Source organism: Apostichopus japonicus, chromosome 3 (genome assembly GCF_037975245.1).
Source record: "Apostichopus japonicus isolate 1M-3 chromosome 3, ASM3797524v1, whole genome shotgun sequence".
Classification (NCBI taxonomy): Eukaryota; Metazoa; Echinodermata; class Holothuroidea; order Aspidochirotida; family Stichopodidae; genus Apostichopus; species Apostichopus japonicus.
This window is the reverse complement of record NC_092563.1, coordinates 18,331,823-18,356,154: the sequence shown is the minus strand read 5'-3', so window position 1 is coordinate 18,356,154 and position 24,332 is coordinate 18,331,823. Positions and strand designations below refer to the sequence as shown.

At 35.5% G+C, this 24,332-nt stretch overlaps 1 protein-coding gene across 7 annotated transcripts in view; it reads left to right on the top strand.

The window, feature by feature from the left end:
- The window catches only part of LOC139965308 (copine-3-like), a 105,909-nt gene that overhangs the window by 72,807 nt on the left and 8,770 nt on the right, over positions 1–24,332 (top strand). For 2 of the 7 annotated variants that reach the window (XR_011792220.1, XM_071967527.1), the window contains exons 8-16: positions 671–766; positions 1,588–1,683; positions 12,812–12,898; positions 14,219–14,278; positions 14,739–14,872; positions 16,195–16,301; positions 16,979–17,112; positions 18,702–18,938; positions 19,689–19,706. Coding sequence is in view for 6 of the 7 variants with exons in the window: in XM_071967527.1 (XP_071823628.1) it covers positions 671–766; positions 1,588–1,683; positions 12,812–12,898; positions 14,219–14,278; positions 14,739–14,872; positions 16,195–16,301; positions 16,979–17,112; positions 18,702–18,938; positions 19,689–19,706 (969 nt within the window). In the remaining variant the exon portion in view is untranslated. The remainder of the gene's footprint in view (positions 1–670; positions 767–1,587; positions 1,684–12,811; positions 12,899–14,218; positions 14,279–14,738; positions 14,873–16,194; positions 16,302–16,978; positions 17,113–18,701; positions 18,939–19,688; positions 19,707–24,332) is intronic. The other 5 variants (XM_071967529.1, XM_071967528.1, XM_071967531.1 and 2 more) reach the window with 4 other exon arrangements.

The following is a 24,332-nucleotide window of genomic DNA, read 5'->3' as shown; positions in this document are numbered from 1 at the left end:
TGCATTTTGGTCTTGCATAATCACATATGATGGCATAGATAGACCTTGCCGTTTTTTACCAACTGTCGGTGTATACTGCCATGGCAACAAGCCAAACTAAAGATATGCTATATGTTTAAACTGTATACTGTATTGATTGTCAAGGACTAAATTTTCAAATTGGTCATAGTTGATTGCCACTCTAAAATTATTCAGTCTTTCAAAATGATTCAATTCTTATAGTGGTGGGGCTTAAAGGTCAACACCCCTCTATGGTTGACTTCTCCCCCCTACTGGAAAAAAAAGAAGAAAAATATTGCAGAAGAGCAGCTATTACAATGGCTTGTATTTGCAGTTTTTATGCATCTTGGGAACATCACATATGATAAAGTTCCATTTTTGGTTTATTGTGTTTATTGACACAATAAAAGAGTGAATGGATGTAGTAATTAAATATTCATTATAAGAGTTTGCAGATATGAACAAGGGAGATAAACAAATTTGGTAAAAACCAAAACTTGTGGTCATAGACTTTGTTTTCTAGTTGTTACCTTCATCATCATCGTTATGTATCTTTTGTGATGTAATTACTGTCTGTGATTCGTGCCATGACTAATTCTTTTCTCTCTCTTTCTTTCTCTTGAGTTTACTAATGTTTTCTTTTGACCCTTAACCTCGACTCTCCAAACAGATGCAGGTTTTTGATTACGATTTTGACGGAGGCCACGATCTGATCGGGGAGTTCTATACGACAGCCAGAGAACTTATTTTTAACAGTCGATCTCAGGTACCCTCCGGTTGATAACTGCTTGGCGTGGCCATCCTCTCCTGATTGACCTTTAACCCCTATGACCTTACCATCCTTATGACACAAAACTCTCTCTTTTTATCTCCTCAAATCCTCCAATGCACACAACGCATGTCGCATGGCAAGTGAATAGCGTGGAAATCCAGTTTTGTATTTTTACATTTATTAAATGACACTTTTTCCTCCTGTTTTATAACTGTTTATAACCATGGCATCTCTTTATTTAACAGAAAGAGATCATATCAAGTTTGCCGTTTCCTTGCCTCTCTCGCACACATGGCAACTTTCAAAACCTTAAGAGTGTTCATTTTACCCACAATGCACTTGTTGACATTGTTTTTTTTTCGTTGCCGTGACATTCCAAGAGCATGATATTTTCTGATTACCAACACACTTACACACCACCTTCGTTGGCATGGCAACGATAACGGCTATGGCAGACATAGTCGTTGTCCATATCCCCCTTTTCACAACTTTTATGGTTTAAAAATCCACTTTTTTTATCCTCCTTTTATCTCGATGTCCAATATATCCATTGTTCATATCGAAAAGTCTGGGCGGCAAAGACTCCATAATGTCTTGGAGAATCGTTTAAAGTTCTGCCAAAAAAACTCGACTTTTGAAACTCTTTTGTAAACAATTTTTAAAATGTTTGATGATGAATGTCGAGAGGCGCTCCATTTGTACTCTCCACTACCCAATCGGTTGGCAAGAAGCGTAAGACATGTTAGCTTTAGCCTGGAATGTTTATTTTGACGGTCTTTTTTGTTTTTTTGTTGCTTGTGTCTCCTTATTCCTAGATTATGTGCTTCGATCATGATGAGGGTAGTGCCAATGATCTTATCGGGGAGTTCTATACCAGCGCCAGACAGTTAATGGAATCGGGGACACGTCAGGTGAAAATCCTACTAGTTCAAAATCTTTCTTTCTTTTTTTTTAAACTCGTAGTAGAATTACATTTTTCTTTTCATTTTTGTTTTTTAATAGCAGTTATAAATCTAGCTATGATCAACGTTGTAGGCTTGTTATGTAGACGATATAATATCGTTAAATTACTATCGTTGTTTTTGTGGTGGGAGCATATTATGTCATAATGTGTGAAAATCTTGTCAAAACACATATATCTTAGAGAAGAGTAGCTGATATCCTAACTTATTGAGTTTCTAACTGAACAACCACCAAGTTGATGTTAAGTGGTAAAAAAAAAAAAAAAACACTTTTATTAACAAAGTAATAGAGCCACACTTTTTTATTCTCCATTCTTTAGCATGTTTTAGACTGCAATCTTTCCGATAAATTGTTAAAAACAAAATAAAAAAGACTCTTTCATTAAATTGGATTAAATTGTCAAATCCCATTCATATGGGCAAACCTTTAGTTGTTAGTTTCAAGAAGGTAAATTTTTTTCCATATCTGCAGTCTTTTCTTTGATTTCACTCAAACCTCCTCACCACAGAACAGCCCATTTATAAACTTGATCTTAATTTGATTTTTTTTTTTTTATCTTTCCAAACCTATGTTTTGATGAGAGAAATATTGAGAACTACTGGCATAATTTTAGTACTCTGAAAAATTTTCAATTCGACGGTATCGATAGAAATGAACGGAAAAGAATACTCCCACCCACGTTCGTTTTGCCCTCTCTTGCAATGTGTAAGGTCTGCGAAAAGGAAATCCACAATAACCAACTCAGTGATATAGCAACCTTGTTCATCTTCCTGATGTCTCTGGTTTCCAAGGTTTTTAATTTCTTTAGTGGGAGCAAATTAAAAATGCCAATTACAAGGATTTCAACAAAGGTTCATTTTATGTCCAAATTAGCAAAGACATCACATAGATGGTGAATGCTCTTTACAATAAAAATCAAACTTTTGTTTCTGATTGTGATTAAACAATTATTGACGCCTAAATATGATTCAGGCTTAATAGATCTGCCTCACCCTCTCCAGTTCATATCAAAGATTTTTACAGAAAGCATTTGATCTATTTGAACGTCATCTGTTCTCTAACTCGACGACGACATTTGTAGAATCATGCTCACACATCCAGGGTCTTGTTCATTACTTATCTTCCTCCACAAACATCCAGGCCTGTAAAGCAAATCTGCGATACGTCATCCTTCGTTAGGATTTACGTCATTCAGTTGGACCTCTCCGCCGACACGCACAAAAACAAAAGAAAACTTTAAAAAAAAAAATTCAAATGAAAAAAAAAAAAATTTAACGAAAAAAAAAAACCAGAGAGAGGCAACAAATCTCTTTAGTTACATTTCATCCCTCACAAATGGCCGATCGAGGGATGCGGCATTCGTTCACGTATCATTGGGTATCTTGTCCTAGATTTTCTACGGGAGAATTAGAAATATCTGTGTCCGTCAAATACTGGTGGAGTTTCTTCCACGTCATCACGAGCAGATGCAGGGAAATATAATATTGATTGGGACCCCGCCATGTAATTTAGGTTATCATTCGTTGTTAACCGAAAATGGAGACCAAATTTGGCGGGTAATCAACTGTGAAACTTTGTGATTTAACTTCAAACTGTGAATTCCATTAGTTTTAGCATGTGGTACGTTTCTATATATACTGCTGGTCTGGAGTTGAAAAAAATTGAAAATGAATATATATATATATATATATGCATTCCAACCGAAGCGGTAGCTAAAAATGATGATGGGGAAAAAAGGGGGAAAAAAAATATTCAGGCAGTTAATAAAAGCGAAGATGAGCAAGGTTGTGAGATAGTGGTAAGAAAATTTATAAAATATTTTTAGCAGTGGACGATGTGTATAGTAAGATCTGATTTCCTCGACAAAACCTCAAGGCCTATAATATAAGAGTCAGCTTAAATTTGGCTAAAACATGTTTTAAAAAAAAGGAAGAATTGTTACATTTTAAAATTGGATATTCAAATGTAGGTGCCAAAACTGTGGGTATGTTTCAGTGACTCAACTTAGACTCAACGCAGATATGGCAAATGCTGTATAGATAGGAATTCAAAATGAGGGAAAGATCGATGGGGTTTATTGATAAATATATTCCATTACCAGATCTTATTGTCTTTGGGAAAAGTTGTTATAATTGCACACATCTGGTAGACATAGAACCTAATCTGGCAATTTGAAGGGAAAACAAATGATGTTTATATTTGTATATGTTAGTCTCTGAAAGCAAGAAGGAAGAAAAGGGTACCTTTCCTCGGTCCTTAGCTAGTGGTGATACCTGTATAACCATTTCTTTGGCAGGGAGGGGGTGGGGGGAGGAGTATCAGTAAGAAAATTACACTACCTTGTATAAACTGGACATTACACCCGAGTTTCATTTGATACATCTCAAAGGGGGAGGGGAAGGCATTTCATTGAAATTTGGTTCTTTGCATTAGTAAACCAATAGCAGAGGAATAGAAGGATTTACAGAAACAAGTTTTGAAAGAGAAATAAAATCAGTAGCTTGACTGGCAGTCAAACCAGTGTGCTCAGAATTCTCGGTACTTTGCTCAAACCGAGCTAAAGCGCCCGTTAATACAGTCGATAGTTAGATCCATGTCTCAGCTAAAGTCGGCAACAGTCAAAGACCTCAAGTACCATGCATTCTGGATATGTCTTCTGTACAATTAGACTTGTCTGTTTTCTGTTAGTACGACTGTCGTAACTCTAGACTCAAACATTTCCCTCTCTGAGAATTGATATCCATTCTCTTTACTACACCTTTCATGTCTCTGGTTACTCGGTCTCGAAAAGTGTTTCTGTAATCCAAAGCCTTTGTCTTGGAACCTTCTTTGACCCATGGGGGGGGGGTTGTTAAAAAGATGTCTTTCTTTATAAAAATAAAGAAATTAAATGTTCCAATGGAGGACAGAAAAATACAGTGATCATTTTACTTCCGTTGGGGAATGTTCCAAAGCGCTAGCCGAAAGAAAGAATATATTTATAAAATCAAAACCTAAAACCTGTTTTATCAGGCACACAGGTTTCATAAGGATTTCCGGGATGATCCAGATATATTGTATGAGGATCCTGGATTATCTAGCTGTTTAATCCAACCATTCATAATTGTATAATGCCACATGCATGATTTGTACAGATTGTCTATATATCTGTTTTGAAGGATTCTGAACGTTTCTCTTTTAAAATACTATGGGGCGCCATGTGTGCAAAAAACTGCAATACATCTTTACACTTGTACGGCAACTTGCCAATTTAGTCTAGCATTTCCCGATGCCTTATCGGATGAATTATTCCCTGTCGTATGGTCACTTAGAGTCTGCTAACTTTCAAAATTCCATTAACGAATATGTCAGCACCTTTTGTTTATGCATTGCGAAGAATAAACAGCAGTCTCACCGACGACGTATCCAATGCTATCAGAAATTATATCGAAAAGATTAATAAACAGACCGTCGCATGTCCTGATGCTCGGAAATGCACTTACGTTGTCAATGTCGGTTAAAAATGACATAAAGTGGGCGTTGAGAATTTGTGACAAATATTTGAACTTTCAGCACATTTGGAAGCGATACAGGAATATAGGCCTTTAATTTGCTTAGTGCTCAGGTCATAATTAGGACACCTTCAACCCTCCTAGTGTAGACAAAGGAGGTATTTAATAATGAATCTCAAGATATAAACAGGTATTTTAATACATCTCCTGGGTGGTTAGGATTCAAGTTTAAAATATGCATCGGAATTAACGGGTATATATATGTTCCATTGATTTAAACAATTATCTTTGGTTTTATGAATTAGGAAATGGTGTTAATTGAAAAAAAAAGAAGACTGTTCAAGGCTGTTCCGTTCGGTGGGACTACGGACGCACGGTTTCACGATTTAGGAAGGATGAAACCTTTCGCACCTGTAAATGATTCCCGTTAAAATGAGCTCAAAGGTGAACAAGCAACGGCATGCCACCGCAAACAAGTCGGTGGGTATGCGGTCCAAAATAATTCTGCAAAATTATTGCCCAAATCTGGATTAAAAACCATTGCATGACAACTTTTTTTCCCTAATTTCAGCATGGTTGGAGTGACTCCTCATTTTCATTAATCAAGAACACGGTTTGCAGTGAAACATCATCGTATATCATAAAATAAATACTTAACCACATTGAACGAAAGCTCGTTCTTCCCTCCTGACCCTCCCCCACCCCTCCCCATTCCTCATCTCTTATCCTCACATGATCCACCACTCTCTCACCAAGATTACACCTTTAAATTCTATTTGCTCCAAATGGATTTTTCATTTTTTTTTTTTTCTTGTTCAAATTTTTTCCAACTTTTTTCTTCATTTGTTAATTGTAATTCAAAGACTTATATAATTGCTTCATTATAAAAAACAATTTAATATCTATGAATAATAGACGATATAATTCATCTTGATTAAATACGATATTAATAAACTGAAAGAAAGATCAACTCAGAAAAACCAACAACCAGCAGGTAAGTTCTTTATGGAGCCCATTTTATAATTGCTACCAGAATATTTGGCTAGAATTGTTAGAATCAGTTTTCATGGAAAACATCTTTGAATCAGAATCTAAGTTATAATATATTTTTATATAATTTATATATAATTCACATATATATATACTGGTTAGGAGAAATATTGAATACGGGTAAGTACTGTGGAACCTTACTCTGTACAAACTGTACAGTTCTCCACCCGATTAAATTATATCTAGAAAATATCCTGAAATGACACAACCTTCCTATCCGTACAATTATCGTTCCTCTTCGTTCGTCAGCAAAATGTTTGAGCGTTGTCGATAAGAGAGCACTTTAGAATACTACCAATCAATTTTTATGTTTGCTGAACTTTGAAGCCATTATATAATGATGTTGATATTAAAAAATTGCATTTCATATATATACATACATGTGTATATTGCATCAAAACTCGAGAAGGACCTTTATGCATATTAATTAATTCAAAATCAATTTATGGACATTGATGGAACGTAGAATGATGGTCTCTGAAATAAAAAGCACTTTTGAATATCGGTGGTATTAGTTTGGCAAGAACAAAATGGTAGTGCGTCTCTTGTATTGGTAAATTTTTAGTTATGACAGATTATATTAAATATTAGAATCTTAAGTTCCAAAATCATGCAGGACAAAATTTTACAATTTTAGACACCATCAACTAAAGTCCTTTGGGAGTTTCATTCACAGAGTATTTATGTGATTCTGTTCCTTACTCTATGATATGATGGGATACCTTAAGGGATATGTTGAATTTAAAAGACTGGTATAGAATCATTAGTGATTATTGTGTGCAAGGCCTCTGGCACTTAGGGGTGGGGGTAGGGGAGGGGAAGCCATGTGCCATGTCCTCCCAATAATATTTATGGCACTGAATGGTCACCTGGCACATAAATACTACTGCAGGCATCAGATTCAACACCACTGAACATTCTGACTGACTCCTGCCCCCCCTCATCTGTCCCCTACCCTACCGCACCCCTTCCCAAAGCTCAAACCTTTTATCCGGGTTCCAGCTGTTTATGCTATGCCATAATTTAAAAACAACGTTTTTAGTTTGGTTACCGAAACTATATTTGGTACTATACGCAATGTTAAGATCTCAAAGCTAAAACAACCTTTTAGATTCTTGGAATCAAAATGTGAGGATATAAATGAGTGAGTAATATTAATGAATAAATTTGATTTAATTTGATCGTGCAGAATTGATTTGCCCAGATGATTTTTGTATTTATTATTAATTCCATGCTTTTAGCAAATTGGAAAGATTTCAATATCATCCAGCTTTAAATGTGACATTGAATTTTGAAATGAAACAGTTGGACTCATTAAGCTAATTAAACTCATATTTCTGGGATAACATTTAGAAACAAATTTATCAACAAGTACTCAGAAACTGGTCTAAATTGTAAAGTTGTGAAGACTCTCCCTAAAGTATACCACCACCCCCCCCTCCCCCCTCCCTCCCACAACCTCCCGTCCACACAAACACACACAAAATAAATGAGAAAGATTTTGCAGTTAACAAAAATAACAACATCCTATTAGATATTTTGGCAAATGAAGGTTATAGTGTGGGACTGTGTGATTTAGAATTTGATTCGATCCTTCATCAACCGGACACTATTCACGATAGTGGTAAACGCATGTAATGTTATTTATACAGCTAATCAAATTGTTTTGAAGACCTGGACAATTAAACATAGGATCTACTCTGATTTTGGGATCAGCAAAGTATGAATCTGAATCTATTAAATGGGATTGTGTCAGAAAGGTAACTTGATTGCGTCACATTACAGTTCCCAACCATCGTCCAAATTGGGCACTGTGCCAAAACGAAAAGCTACAGCAGCCAATCAAAATGAAACCGAGATTATTCTTCAAGTTGGCAGACAAGCACTGAGTGCCCCATTGTGTGAAACTGGATATATCCTACCCAGCCTGGCTGATGAATATATCCTACCCAGCTTAGCCTAGCTGATGAATATACTGCAGCCCCCTCAGCTCCCTTCCCCATTGGGTGAAACTGGTTTTATCCTACCCAGCCTGGCTGATGGATATACTGCAGCCCTCAGATCCCTTCTTTTTTACCCTGTGCCTCAATCCTTTTAATCTGTTACGAAGATCACGGTTGAAACCTTGAACCCCAACATGACGATGACAACAATGGAGAAATTTGGACTGTCCCTTTAAAACGTCCCCATAATACCGTCTAGTTTACTCACGATATATGTACATATGTCAACTATAACATGATATTTCAAATTTCATATCTACGTAAATACTGACCTGTTAGGTTGGGTTCAACAGAAAAATTATTTCCAAAAAAAAGTTCCAAAATATTTTTGTGATGTTTTCTGCCGTTCAAATTTTAGCCTTAGGCTAGCTGATTTGTCATGCATACATGGTCAAGATTTTTTTTTTTTTGGCATTTGTATTTATTTTCATCAAACAGTATTTATTGGTGTAAAATTTTTGTCGTCCAGCAATCGATAAATGTATACAAATATATGAAGATTCCAAGAGAGTAGAGAAATATATGTCTTTACCCAGGAAATAAGAATTTATAAAAGCAAAGCAACAAGGGGAAAAATTTCCTTTTTTTTCTAATTGGAATGGTATTGATTTTACGGACACTTCTGCTTGAGTTTTTTTTTTCTTTTTTCATCGTCCAATTAGCATGGTCAAGCGTATAGCACTCCACAGTCTGTACATGTGTTTCCATAACAACCAATAATAAATGTAGAATAAAGAAATGAGACAAGAAAAATCAATTCATCTATTTTCATTTTGCCCCTGTAAAATTTTGTTTTAAAAGCTGGTTTGGGGCTTGCCCTAATTTTTCTCGGTGCCAGTGATGCACGTCTATGGATTTGAGTAATTATTTGTGGTTTTCTCTAAATTGTCCGAGTTTACAGGTGTAAGTAAGTATGGTTAGTGCAGTGACTGTAAAAGCATATCAGAAATTGTTAGACACACCCAGCCTTTGTGCACTTCGTAGCCGAAGAAACAGGTTGCCAAGCCTTGATAAGACTAATCAGTCATTTGGTGGGTAGTCAAAAGTTTGTTTGGTATAAAAGAAACAGATTTTCAAGAAATGAATATCAAAGACCATTAATTGTTAACAAATATCTCATATTTCCTGAGGATCCCACTGTATGGTTTCAGGAAACTCTTGGACAAATCCTACAAAAAATTTGTTGTTTTCGATCTAATTATACCAACTAAATTTACAACTCTGCTCTTGGGTATACTTTTAGACCAAATTAAAAAGTCTGACATTTACAATTCCAAAATATTGGTATTCAACCACCTCATGGTATTCTCCCTCCCACTCCCCCACTGCCTTCCTTCCCACCAGGAGGAACTAATTTTCCTTGGAAAATGGTTTATTTAGCTTGACTGTTTAGAACTCAAAATTTAAGCCATCAATAAATATTTCTCATTGATGTTGAGATGAAAGTATAGCTTTTATAACACACCCATATACTCCATTACATACCTGCAGCTCCCCAAATCCCTGACTCCTCCCCCTAATCTGCTACCCCACCCCCATAAATGAAACCTTTTAACTTTTCAGTTTCTCATTCAATGATTCACCAAGGGTGCTTTCATCTTTTGGAGGTTGAAATATCTCATTTTAAACAGAAAGGGAAAACTTTGGGGAAAAAAATGTTAAGTGATGAAGGAGAGAAAAGACTATGAAGCACATGCAAGCTCCATAACCAACCAAATCAATAAACTGATAACAGTAAAGTGAACAAGATAAGCGAGCGTCTGTCTCTATCCAGACTACTTCGCTAAATTAAGGCTAAATTTAAGAGCATGAGTTTGTCTCTTTTCCTGGTAACCATATATCTGGCCCTCTAATTTCATTATCATTTTGCCATTTATTTTAATTGGATGTCAGTTTTATGGCTTTTTTGAAACTCACTTTGAGAAGATTTATGGCGATAATGGAAGTTGAAAATATTTACCCACACAAAATATATATTATCACTGCAATTTCCCATCAATGTAATATATATATATACCTAATGGAAGACAGTCGTAGACAAGAAACGGCCCAGACAAGGAGTCCTTTTTAGTAGCAATGCCATTCAGATTTGGTAGTTTAGGGACTTAAATCAACAATTCTTGTGGGATTGAAAATCTATCAAATCTATATTTATGAATATGTATCTGTATATATATATATATATATATGTGCATATATATATGTGCATATATATATGTGCATATATATATGTGCATATATATTCCAGAAAGGAATCTTGTTTAACCATTCAACTTTAAGGAATTCCCTTGAGAGAGATAGAGATAGCTGTCATAATTCTTCCAGAGCCCGTAATGCCCCAAGCCATCCATCTATAAAACCTAATTGTCAATTAGAAATTAAAACCAGTCATTGTGAATTACAATCTGTCGGCCATCTTTGATTTCATACTATTGCACTGCAGGAATCAATAGCATTTTCAATACAGCAGATGTGATAATATATAAATATATATGTTTGGGAGCTTATAGGAGCAGAAGGAAGAAGACAAAATATTTGTGGAAAAGGTCTCCGTTTTTTGGAATCAGAGACTGAGGTAAAAAGGTCTTCAGAAACAGAAAAATAGCAATCATATAATTACAAAGAATTCTTCTACATTAATGTTATGTTGGTCACGTATATAGACACATTTCATTCTAACATTTAAATAAAACATAAAAACCAAATTTCAAAATTTCTCAATTGTAGAACTGTCATGTACCATTTCCAGATGTAGAGTGTCTTTGGAGTTTTTGTTCAGTACCAGGATTATATCAATGAATTTGTCAAAATGTCCCTGAATAATTTAAATTAAATAACCTGTTTGGCCCTTTTGCTCATTTAAACAGCTTGAACATAAAGTGTGCTTGTTTACAACCACGGAGGAAAAGTTCCTTCACCACTCACTGATAAAAGCAAGCCAGATCATTGAATAATTTTGTATCCACGAGAGAAGCATTTTCTTTCACTATTTGGTAAATTAGCATTTGGACTTTCATCGTGGACAAAATAGTTGTTTGTGAACGACTTGTTCTAATCATGGCCATTTGATAGCATTCCTTGAGATACAGCACACTAAAACACTGAGAGAGGCCCTCAATATCCCATCCCTGTCTTTAAACTGCCAGTGTTCTGGTAGTTAAACCCCGCAATCATCACTAATGCCAAATCCCCCAGATTGTGTGGAAAAACTTATCATGGTAACCTCAAATTATTTACATGTAGTATATTTATAATTGGATGAAATCAGTATGTTACTTATAACATGTAATTATACAGTATTCGTATTGTGTAGTTAATGTATAAGGCACCTACAAGGTAAGTAATTTTGTCTTAAATTTTGTAAAGCACAACTATTAAAAGGTTACCAGCCAAATATTCAATATTCACTGTTAACAGTTGAAAGTTTCAGTATAAAGTGAGAAGAAGAACTATGCCAGCTGGTGGCTTGTATTAAAGGATACTAAAATTATATTAACAAAGTAAATCATTTAATAGATGGTCATAAACTTCCCCTCCTCCCCCCCATCCCCCACAACCCCCCCTAAAGAAATGGTAAGTTTGGTGAATTTTGGTGTTTTTGCACACAAGTAATATTTTAAGCAAGAAAAGAGATATCGTACAGTCATCAAGCTACAGTAAGGTGAAGATAATTTAGGTTTTTTCAATCCAAAATGTGAGAACGTTAAGGGTTGTGCCAATTAAGCATTGAATATTCATGAGATTTGTGTTGTTTATTCAGATGCAGCGTGATATATGTCTTCACAGATAGATACTTCAGTTTCTGTCAGTAGATTGCTTCCCGGAAAAGATGAATGATTTTAGATCCTGTCGTGTTCTTCTTTCTTATTTGTATGGACAGACAGAGTGAAAAGAAGGGGGAAGTGGGGGGGGGGGGGTTGGGGCATGGAATTTCTAGTGCATCTATAGATACCTAGTAGTAGTATAAACTATTAAAGTTCTGCTTATTATTTATTTTATTTTTTTATAAAAATGAGGAAGGGGAGAGATTGTAAAAGTTTCCCTCTAGATTCTTGCTAATAAAATAAATTATTTTACAGTCTGTAGCTTTTTCAGGAAAAATAGGGGCAGTTGGAATCAGCATTATCCTAGCCCCCCCCCCCCCCCAGATAATTGTTCTCTTAAAGATAAAGGGTGATGTAATGTAGACAGTGGATTTTCCACTCTGCAGATACTTGGCTAAAAGTTTACCACCAATGAGTCTTAATATTTATCAAAGAGGAGATGCAGACATATGAACTTGTACAATGCCATCCCCCTCCCCTACCTTTAGACTCCCCATCTTCACCCTATGGACATCTTGCATCTGAAAAATAATATTCCGTATCATGATATTATTTTATTCAAAATTTATGAAAACATTAATCTTATTTACCATATTTTGGTATTCAGAATCTATTGAAGTATATAAAATTTTGTAAAACAACAAAGATCCTTAAAATATATATTGTAACCCCCAATTATTTTTATTCCTCCATTTTTTGTCCATCCAGATTGAATGGGATTGTATTAATCCAAAGAAGAAAGCCAAGAAGAAAAACTACAAAAATTCAGGCAAAGTTTTTCTCACAAGTTGCGAGGTAAGAATAATTAAGGAGAAATATTTGGAAAGAATATCGGATGGGGACTCGCTGGTACAGGGGGTTACCTCCATATTTCAGTTTATAGATACCTTCTTTTCCTATCCCCTCCCCTCCACCAGTAAAAACTCATCCTCACATTCAATAGAAACCCCCTCTCCCTTCCCCCTCCCCTCCAGCTGCCTTTGAGGCATTCATCAATATCATGTAACAAGTCCCAATGCTTAACAAATTTAATAGTGATAATTCTTATTAACTATTAACTACACATGATTGGTTGCTTTACGTACTTCACAAAAAAAAAATTCTTTTCATCTATAAAATGTCTTTTTTTGTGAATGAAATTGCCCCTAACTCCTCTGTATGTTTGTAGTTGTCTCTGATTCTGTTTTTTAATTTTTTTTTTAAGGTCATCTTTTATCTTCCTTTCATAAAAGTGTTAATATTCCAAAACGAAAGTCAGAATGCTTTTTTTGTGGCAGTATAAGCCTGCTCTGGTATACGTCAGCATTCATTGCTTTCTTTTGTTTTATTTGTCTCTTCTATTCTTCTTTCCTCTCTCTTTCTTTGTTCTTTATTGTCGATGTAAATGTCGTGTTTTCCATCCCTCTCGGGAACTTACTCCTTCGCACCTCTAACGTAGCATAAAATGAGCGGAATCAAGAAGATTTGTTCGGAGGAGTAGATTACCGTTTTGGGATAGGTGTGAACGCATCAGGCATCCAGATAGAGACCCCATACAATAACTAATTAGTTTCACAGCAACATGCAGAATTAGGGCAGATGTTTTCTCACATGTTCGAATTTAAAATTGATTGGGTGAATATTTTCTTGTACGGCATTCACGACGACGGTGGATGACGAGATACACCTTCGTGATGGGCATCTAACAGTCGATGAAGCCCTGAGAAAGACAGAAGTGGAAAAAAGCAGACTTATTGCCCGTCGAGATTGTGAATGTATCTTCGCATCAAACTGTCGTCCGTTCACGAAAATTTTTATGTTATTTACCAGCTGGTTGTTCCAGAATTGTTATAAACGGGCTTTCATTTTTAGTTTAAATTTTGGCCGGGAGAGGGGGCCAAAAATCAAAATTATCACATAGAAAATGTAATTTTTTTGGGGGGGGGGGTGGGTCAGGTGTGAACCTTTATGTTTGATGTTAACAGATCAGATCACATGGTTTAGGTCCCATTCATGACAGTGCACTCCACCGATATTTTGGAGAGCCCTGTACATCGTCCTTGTTACTTTGTTTTAGCCGAGTAAATCTTTCACGACTGTTTTTTTTTTCTTTTTCAAATTTCATTTTTCTTGCAGGTTAAAAGGCATTATACATTCTTGGACTTTATTCTAGGTGGCTGTCAGATTAATTTCACAGTAAGTTATTTTTTGCTTCTCATGGGTTGCATAGTTTTTGATGCTTCTTCTTCTCAGACACCTCTCCCTTTTCAAGGGTGCTGATTCTGTAACATATCGAGTTCCTTTGAGATGGCTGTCCATTTTGAACGGTTCATTTACACAGTGCAAATATGGACGTGCATATCCTTTATTTTTGGACACACTAAGCTTCTTATGTTAATTCTGCAAAAAAATTGGGATGGATAGTAAAGAAAATGTTGAAATGAGGGAAACCTTCTCTCCCCACCCTTCCTCACCCACCCCTCTTGTCTTTTCCTCTGAATAGGATGGCCCATATGCGACATCGGTGGAAGTATGATTATATATTACTTAACCAATACCAAAAATCACCATTGGCGACACTTTTCAATTATTTGAAATTTGGTAGACAATTAAATTCTTTGTAACTTTTCTTTTTCTCTTTTCTCCACCCTTGCAGGTTGGTATCGATTTCACAGGTTCGAACGGTGACCCTCAAGAAGCCACATCACTCCATTTCATCAGTGATTCAGCACCCAATGAGTACACACAAGCTATAGTAGGTGTGGGTGAGGTCATTCAAGATTATGACAGGTATATAAACCCACTATAAAACTTGTTATTTGATAACTATTAATAATACTGCTACCGTGGGGTGAGGGGAGGGTGGGGGAGGGTTGAGAATGAGATCATACAAGGTTTACAAGCTCGGTTAAAGGACATTTCATAATCAACCAAGTACAGTAGGTCTGCATCTTGCATGGATACTTGATATCTTGGGTACTTGATATCTTAGTTACTTGGTATCCTGTATACTTCATATCTTGGAAACATAGTAGTTTGGATGCCTAATATCTTGGATACTTGGATATTAGGCACTGTGTCATAAGTAGGGTGCTGAGAGGACTGCAGAATTCTGCAGCCAGGCTGGGTAGGATGCAACACATTAATAGGTATACCGGTCTTTCACATAGTAGGAAACTGTTTATCTGCAGCGATAAGCTCTATTTTATTTTATTCATTCAGCTTTGCTGCAGCGGCTTTTGCAGCCGCTGCAGCTCTCTGTTTTGTACACGGTCCCTTAGTTACCAAGGAAACTGATTCACTGGGATCCTTGGAACGTAAATGTTCTCAGACATTTGGACTGAGGGGTTTGGTCAAAGTCCAAACCAAGCTCATGAAAGGAAATGAAGTTTGCAAAAAGATTAAGAAAAAGTCAACATGAGAACATTTTCAATCAAGAAGAAAAACTTTTTCCTCTTATAATCTACCCTTAATACTTCATCATCTACAAACTTTGACAGCCTAAGCCTCAAGAGTCCCATACGATGCATTTTCATTATCTTTACTTTCTTTCTGATTTCAGTCCCTGTGGCCTAGTTTTTTCAAACATACCTCGCACTCATGAATTAGGCATATTGTAATACACATCATCCTATCCCCGTTAATTCTTTCTTCCCTTCATTCCTCTCTTTTGCTGACATATATAATAAAAGCATCACAAACACCTCGTCTAGTCTGCCACAACCGAATCTCTGACGTCAAAATGTTCTTAAAAAGTCGGGCAGGACAACTTGCTCGTCGATATCTTTCTGTCTGTGCAAATACCAATCAACTGATTGGGTCTATGGTACCAACAGGAGAACCACAGCAGAGTAAACAGAGTCTTAAAGATGTGTCGATTCCAGACGAACGTATGAAAACGTTCTCAGACGACGTCTTAATTCCCTCCGCGCCGGTCTCAAAGTCTCAAGAGATGCTTTGTATCTTCCGAGCATTTTAAACTTCACCCATTTATGCTTCCTCAGAAGTCCTATTTCCTGTTTTGAACTTGCTTTTCTATTTTCATTCGTTTCCTTTCTGTTATAACTTTTCTTGTTTTTTTTAATTCTATTTTTCTCTTCCCTTCACCATAGTGACAAGCTCTTCCCTGCCTTGGGCTTTGGAGCCAAAATTCCTCCAAATAACGAGATTTCTCACGAATTTGCAATCAACTTCAACGCTAATAATCCGTTCTGTTCAGGTGAGGTCCTACATTCTACAACCCAAGTGACCGATTTTGTATGGAAGCTTTAGTATTTCACACAAGACATGATGCAGATTTTCTCACAATATAATGCAATGCAAAAGATTATGATATATATCAACTTTATTGGCCAAATTAGTTATAGAATAAAGATTACACAAAAATTGAACGAGTTTGTCTATTTGAGAAAATTGTTACCCATTTCACCCGATGGGCAGGCCTGACAGGCCTGCAGTGAGGGTAGAAGGTGGAAGAAAGGGAAATTTCTTATAGGGCTCAACACAGAACATTTCAATGTGGTTAATATTGTGGCAATAGCAGTATTGTTGCATGATTTAAGTAGGAAACATCAACTTGGGGGAGGGGGGAGGGGCAAAGAGGGATAGGGGCAAGGAGGGAAGAAGGGGTTTAAGAAAATATTCCATCTGGTTTTTACAGAACATTTAACTTTAGTTGATCTTGTGGTAATAGGGATATTGTGCTGATAACATCAGAAAACCTCAACTAGCTGTATTAAACTATCGTTTTTATCTGATTGCCCCTGCTAATTAAACATTAAGCATTTAACCAATCAACATTTTGTTTACCATTATATGTTCATGAATTCATTATTAACCAGTCTTCACCGCCAAGATTGATCTTGTGTCTTTGCAAACCTTTACTCATTCAAACAGGTGTTGCTGGCGTTGTAGCTGCGTACCAAGCCTGTTTGCGCCAGGTCACCCTATGGGGCCCCACAAACGTCGCCCCCATCATCAGTCACGTGGCAAAGTTTGCATCGGAGGCTTTAAACCAGAACAAAGCGTCGGTAAGTTACCCCCCGGGGTGTAGAGTCCGGCCCTAAATTATCGACCTCTTTGCCCCCCCCCCTGAGACATTCGGGTCGAAACCGCCACGCATACGCAGCAAAGATTGGAAGTAATTAGCGATAGGCACTGATACGATTGGTTAAAAATATTGGTGACTGGAGGCAGGAAATGCAGGATGAATTGGACAGCTGTCTCATCAAAGTCCAGTGCTTGGTAACTAAGAAAGAACGGTTGCTATGGCAGGTGTTAATTTCTGATCATTAACTATTAAAGGTGAACAATCCCCCCCCCCCCCCCATGTTTTTTTACTAGCTGATAGCGATAAAGCAATACCTAACATACAAGAGTATAAGATGTCGTCAACGTGCGAGTGGTTTGTTTAAGCTATCTGTTTGTTAATAAGTGAAAACTTTTGCATTTATGCTGTTCGAGGTTGCTTCCTCCCTTTAACATGTTTAACCTTCCGATAAATAGCCAGCCAAATATTTGAAGGACGTCGCATATTTTACAACGCATCACAGTTAACAGCACATCACACACACAACCACCAACCCACACTCGCCCACACACACACTCGCCCACACAATCATAGGACTTTGCCAATTTAAATAAAATTCATTTGTATTTTTACAGCATAACACAGTTTATGGCATATCACATTCACACACACATTCCACAAGGGTTTAAATCAGTATTGTAAGTTCATTTGCACAAAATCAATTATACCAGAAATAACATTATATATCATAGAATAGATAAATAATTCCTTACAGATTCATAGTGGAGTACTGTTTACAATTAAAAAAAACATGTCATACTGACATCAGAATAAAATACAGAGAGAGGGGTCTGGGGGAAAAACAATTAAAAGTTATGATCTAATGTGTTACAGTGTTATGCTCTTCAAATATATAAATCTTGTCATGCCTGTTGCAGCTTTTAATAAACGAAGTTGCGATATCGATTGCAGTACAAGGAGAAATGCAGAAAACAGAATGGAAATTGTTCTGCGAAAGTAGTTAATTTTGAAGCCAATGCTTGGGTCTTTTGATCGCTTAAACCCTGCATCGCTTGGACCATGATTAGTTTCAAAAGATGACATTACCCAACTAATGAAACGACTAGTATAGTATTAGTTATAAGATAATTATAGGTAATTTATGTTGGTAAAGATGCAATATTTTATAGGTATATTAAATATTATAATCTGAGTAAACAATTGACTTAGTTATTATAAGATTTCTTTGTTTCGATATGAAGTTTGCTCCATGAAGCTCGTTTGCGATTTACTCTTGCTTCGGTCAATATCAACAAGTGATACTAACAGTTTCTCTGCCGAAGTTTTAATAACCAAATTTATTCAGCAGTTAAACTACAATGTCAAGGGTCAGAGATTGATGGACATTGGACACCAACACGCACTGGAGATTTGAAAAGGTTGGGTTCGAATAATAAATATGGAAAAAATGCTGAAGAAATTTATGAATCATTGAATTAAGCTTTATTCCATCTCTTGAAGAGTCGCAAAAATGTTCACACGTGTAAAATTGTTCCAACATTTTAACTTATCTTCTCATCTCGCTCGTAGCAATACTTTATCCTACTCCTGCTAACCGACGGTGTCCTCACGGACATGTACGAGACCAGGGATGCTATAGTGAGGGCGTCCCATCTTCCCATGTCCATCATTATCGTTGGGGTCGGAACGGCCGATTTCACCGACATGAGGATGTTGGACGGAGACGACGGGAAACTAAGATCCCCGAACGGAGAAGCTGCTGCCAGAGATATCGTGCAGTTTGTACCATTCCGAGATTTCAAAGGGGTAAGTCGGAGGAAGATTTTATTCGTCTTTGTTGCCTCTCATTTGGGTCCAAATAATCACTACTTTGTGATTATTGTATTAAAAATGAGAGGAACTATTATTTATTGTTTGTAGGGGGTTGATTTTTTCTCTTTTTTTTTTTTCTTGCAGAAATGAATTTGGAGAATGTTTTGAATAGTTTTCCAAGATATTTGAATGAATCATTATGATCAGTGTAACATTTTTAATTGTGAACTTTCATTTTTTTAAGTGCACAAAAGTAAAACAGATACCAAACTCTGAAGGGTCAAATTGAAAATTTGCAGCTTGAAACAAAGAAAAAGGGAATTTCCTTTTTCTTTAAGTTTTATCAAAAGAAAGCAATCTATTTTTTATTTTTTTTACTTTCTCTTCCTTTTTCATGTTTTTGCTTTCATCATTCCATGATTATAATTTTATTTCTTATTGCTAGTGGAGTACTATTACGTCCAACTGGTAAATGAATCTACAATTTTTAAATTGTAAACTTTGAGTAAGTGCAAAAAAGTAAAACAGACCAAAAATCTCAATTTCAAATTTAAAAGGAATTAAAAGGGAATAAAAGAAGAAAAAAAAAGGAATTTCCTTTTCAAATGAAAATAGTGCCCAAGAATGCAGTCTATTGTTTCTTCCTTTTGTTCTTTTTCCATTTCATTTTGCTAATTTTTTTATTATTGTTTTTATTTTTTGGCTTTCATCAGCACATAACAACATTTTATTTCATTGCTTTAGAGTCCAGAAGCTGAAGCTGTAAGTAATTATCAGGAAAACGCACCTGCATTGCAACACACCTCTACACAGTTCATTTCACAACACATACAAGGGTTTCATTGCATTTTACTATAAGGCCAATTGGGTGTTTGGCAGGTACAATGGGAAAAACGCTACAAGCTTGTAAAGAGACTTGTCAAAAAGAAGAAGAATTTTACATAAATTTTGGCTGGCAAAATTTTTAAGCTCCTCCAATGTTCAACATTCTGAACAATTTTTGTAACCATTTTCATTGAGGTGAAGCATGCTGAAGGAAAATTATTTTTAGGGTTGCTATGGTTACGGTGGTATGTATTTTCCATTATGTTATGTACCTTTTTCTCATTTCATTTGCGGCAAAAGTAATGTTTTATTTTCTATTTATTGTATTCATGTCATTACATGGAAGTCACTCTTACCAGAATCCTGTTCAAAAGAACAAACAGGGCCTTTGTGTGATGAATACAGTTCAATAACACGTATAGCTAACATCGTCATCCTTGAAATAGTCTGATGTCTTAAATGATCATAACTCAGATATGAATTATTCTTGTCAGGGCTAGTTGACTTGCCTTGAAATTATACATCATTCAACTTTAAGAACATTGCTACAAGAAAATGGGTAACAAATGTGAAATGTTTCACATGGTTTACCACTGGAAGCGTTTGACGTGAAATGCTCACGTTTGAGGTATTCTTAATTCCCTCTTGGTTCTCTGAGGAGAACAATAATAAACACTTATTCTTCCTTCATGCTGTTAATAATAGTTTTGCTATACATCTACAAAGTTGTATAGCACCATGTGTGTATGGAAAACACCTATAGATGATTAACTATTACTTAAATGATGAATATTCATTAAGCAATAAATAGTAGATTAACCAATCATCAAGGTCGTCAGTGCATGTCTGCACACAGGGATGAATTCATTCTTTCAATATTTGTACTCATATTATTCAATCTTCTCTCTTTCTATTTTAAGCTTTTTTTTGTATTTTTTTATGATTATGATTATTTTTCATTATACTTACTTTTTCTGATCATGTTTGTCATCATTTATGCCTGTTGGAAAGACGACTACATCTGTGTTTATAACTTTTCATGTCATCTTATGCATCATTGGTCATTTCTTTGATATTTAAATTAACATTCTTTATTGATACTATCAATCATATTTCTCACCCATCTTTCTTATTTATTAATATCATTTTTTCTATACCATTAAAGGGGTACATTAGATGTTTTTTTCATTGATGAAACTTCAACGTCATTCTTTGATGTCGTTTAATCCGTTCGAACCCCACAGACAGAATGTAAAAGAAATTATATTCCACGAGCGCATCGTTACATAGACTGTCACATTTATGCAAATCAACTTAAAGGTTTAAAGCTTTGTCCTCGATTAAAGTTCACATGAAACTTAAAAGTTAAAGTTTTATACAGATGCCAACCAGCACTTGATGTTTCTACTTTAGGTTTTAAAGTTTCCTTTACCAATGATGAAAAATGCAGAAAAAAATAACTAGTTATTTAACATATGTTTAAAATTTACAACATCAAATGTACCCTGTTTTGTCTTTTGGCATTTTCGAAAGGAATATTTTTGTACGAGCAAAGTGTATCTTCTATATTCTTTTTTCCTTCCCTTTCATTTTTCATAGAGGAAAACATCTACACTTTGTAAAAGTATCCATAATTTACATTTCTGTAATCTGGCATCGTCTTCCATAAGTATTATGTATTCCATATTTTGTGATAGAATTATAAAATGACCTCCAACCCTTAGTTTATAGAGTTCGAGAGTTATAAAGGGTCTTTGTGTGTGTGCGTGTGTGTCTGTGTGTTTGGGGGACATGCCCATAGAAATACATGCAGCTCCCAGCAAATGGCCAAAGCTCAGATTTTTAGGATGCACATAGAGGGAGGGAGGGGTGGGGGGCATATTTAGGAAGTTTAAAATGAAAATAGGTAACATATATTTTGTGTCATCAAAAAAATTGGGAATTCAAACTAAATTATTTTCTGTGTGGGATGGGAGGGGCAAAGGAGGGTGGGCCAATAAAAGAATTTTCCATGACATAAAGACATCATAAGTAGAGTGTTTAGGCCCATATTGTGTATGCTAAAAAATTTGTCTCAGAATTTAGTATGAAAAAACTAGCACCAATGTTATAGCAGATGTTACCAATCATATTTATAAAACTGCCGTGTCATCATTGGAAATTTAGCCTAAGTCCCTAAGTCCTAAGTAACCCTAAGTAAAAGTTTTAACATGATTCTGTGTTTAGAGAGTTGTTTCCTGAAGGTCCCTTCCCCCTTTGTCAACAACCCTGGTATTCAAATGAGGATCAATCAGGCCTCCTTTGGTTTTAGGGGTCACCAAATTATTCTGGAGGATCACCCCAAATAATATTTTAAAAAATCGTGAAGGATGAAAAAATTGCCAAATATTTGTGAGAAAAAAAACAAAACCCTGGAAAAAATCATGAACATAAATTGCTTCAAAAGTTAAGCAATATATAACACCTTTTTCCAACTAAAGCACATTGTGAAACCATGTGAAAACAAATTGTAAAAGGGAAGGGGGATATACCTCATTGCTTTAGACCCCTTCCTCAGTTCCATAACATCGTCCACGACTCAAGGATAACCAAGATGATCAAGGTGAGAGTTGGGTTTTAAAAGCAAAAATGTTTGAATACCAGATGTCTAGAAGGCAAAGGTACACCAACGATAAGTACAGATTTAAAGAATATACAGAGCATGCAGACGATAAGCCAACAGTCAACGGTCCTGGATTGATGCCAGATTTTAAATTCACTCCAAAAATGGGTAAATCTTATTGGAAGAATTCATGACCAATCAATTCAACAAATGGTTTTAAATTCTTCTTGTGTTTCCCTTTAATGTTTGTCGTTTTTCTTTCTTCTTCCTTTGCAATGTCCAGTCGCTATCTTAGTAGACATATTGTTTTTTGATGGTTTCTGTAACCATGGTGATGGTTACTATGCATGTTCCACTGATTACTGTCAATAATGGGATTTCCTTCCTTTGTCGTCAGCATGCAACCAGTAGAGTATATATCCGTAGTCTGTTGTTCCATTTTTTCTCATCACAAAGCATTTTGATGCCAATCTTGATGGTGTCGACATCTTGATCTTGATATTTTACATTATCAAAACCTTTTTGAAAAACCTATTAAACGATTTATTGAAAAATAAATTCATAATACAGTTTTCAATCCATATCAGCTCTTTTACCAACTGGATTTATTATTATGCAAATGAATTAATTAATAAACATGAGTTTTGACTAGACTTTTGCAAATTTTAAAATATTCTTAAAAATTCTTAATAAAAATTTTCTGTTTCATAGTATCTTGCAAAACTAGTTTTTCTCTGCCCCCCCCCACCCTCCTGATTGTCATAAAACCATATGTTGTATACTTTATTCAATGTACTGAATTTAAACATCAAACCCTCACCCCATTTCATAGGTAATGCTCTCTTTCCAAAGGCAATGTACAACCACACTAAGAAAGAGATATACCAAAAATAACAATACCAAAGAGGTACAAAATGTACCAAAATGTATTAGTTTTAATTTTTTCATGCCTTAGTTACTTTGTTTTGGTGATAACACTAATTTTCTTTGTTATAGTTAATGTAATGAAGGAAGGGTGGGTGCTGTACAATTATCTCCAACAAATTTCTGTTTGAAGACAGGGGTTTGAAATTTGCTTCCAACAAATATATCCTGGTTAATGATATGGAGAAAATAATTCTAACAAATTAGCCTTCTTGTGTGGGTAGTTAAGTCCTGAGATATATAAAAAATAAATAAATAAAGTTGTAACTCTACTGAATATTGCGACGATCAAAAATATGATTGAATGTTTCAGAAATGAAAATGCAACCGACTTATATTGAATCTAAATATATGCAACTTTGTCATACGCAAATATATTTTCTATTCAGTTCTTAGTAAACTGCAATAATTGATGGGTTCTTAATTGTCACTGACAACGATACCATATCACCAACAAATTTATGATGATTAAGTTTTGGTTCATATACCCACCTCTCTAAATAATACTGAAAAAGTTTTGTATACCATCCAAAATAATTATGTATATTAATCAATCATGGCTGATTGAATAAAGAAGGCTATAAATAATAGTAATATTAATTAGCGCATTTCATAACCATACTCGGTAATTATTAACACGTCGGTGTGTATACCAGCCTAAAAAAGAGTATCATTGAGTTCTCATACAACCTTAATTCAATGATTAAAACAATTTATGTGTGTGATGCATCCAGTACTTGCCAATCGTTAATTATATGCAACTTATCAACGTAAGTGACGGTCAAATGTTTTTCGATGGCATACTTCCATGGTTAGTCTAGTTTTGTCATTTAATCAGTGTGAATTTATTTGCAGTGGATATTTGGATTATAATTACTGACAGCAAAGATTGCAGGGTACGGATACCGACACAAAATGCCCCCCCCCCTCCCCCCTCCTTTTCGATATTCAAATGTAATATCAATTCCCCACAAAAGGATAAAAATTGAATTTGGAGAATACAAACAATAAACATTTTGTTTCTTTGTAAATAATGA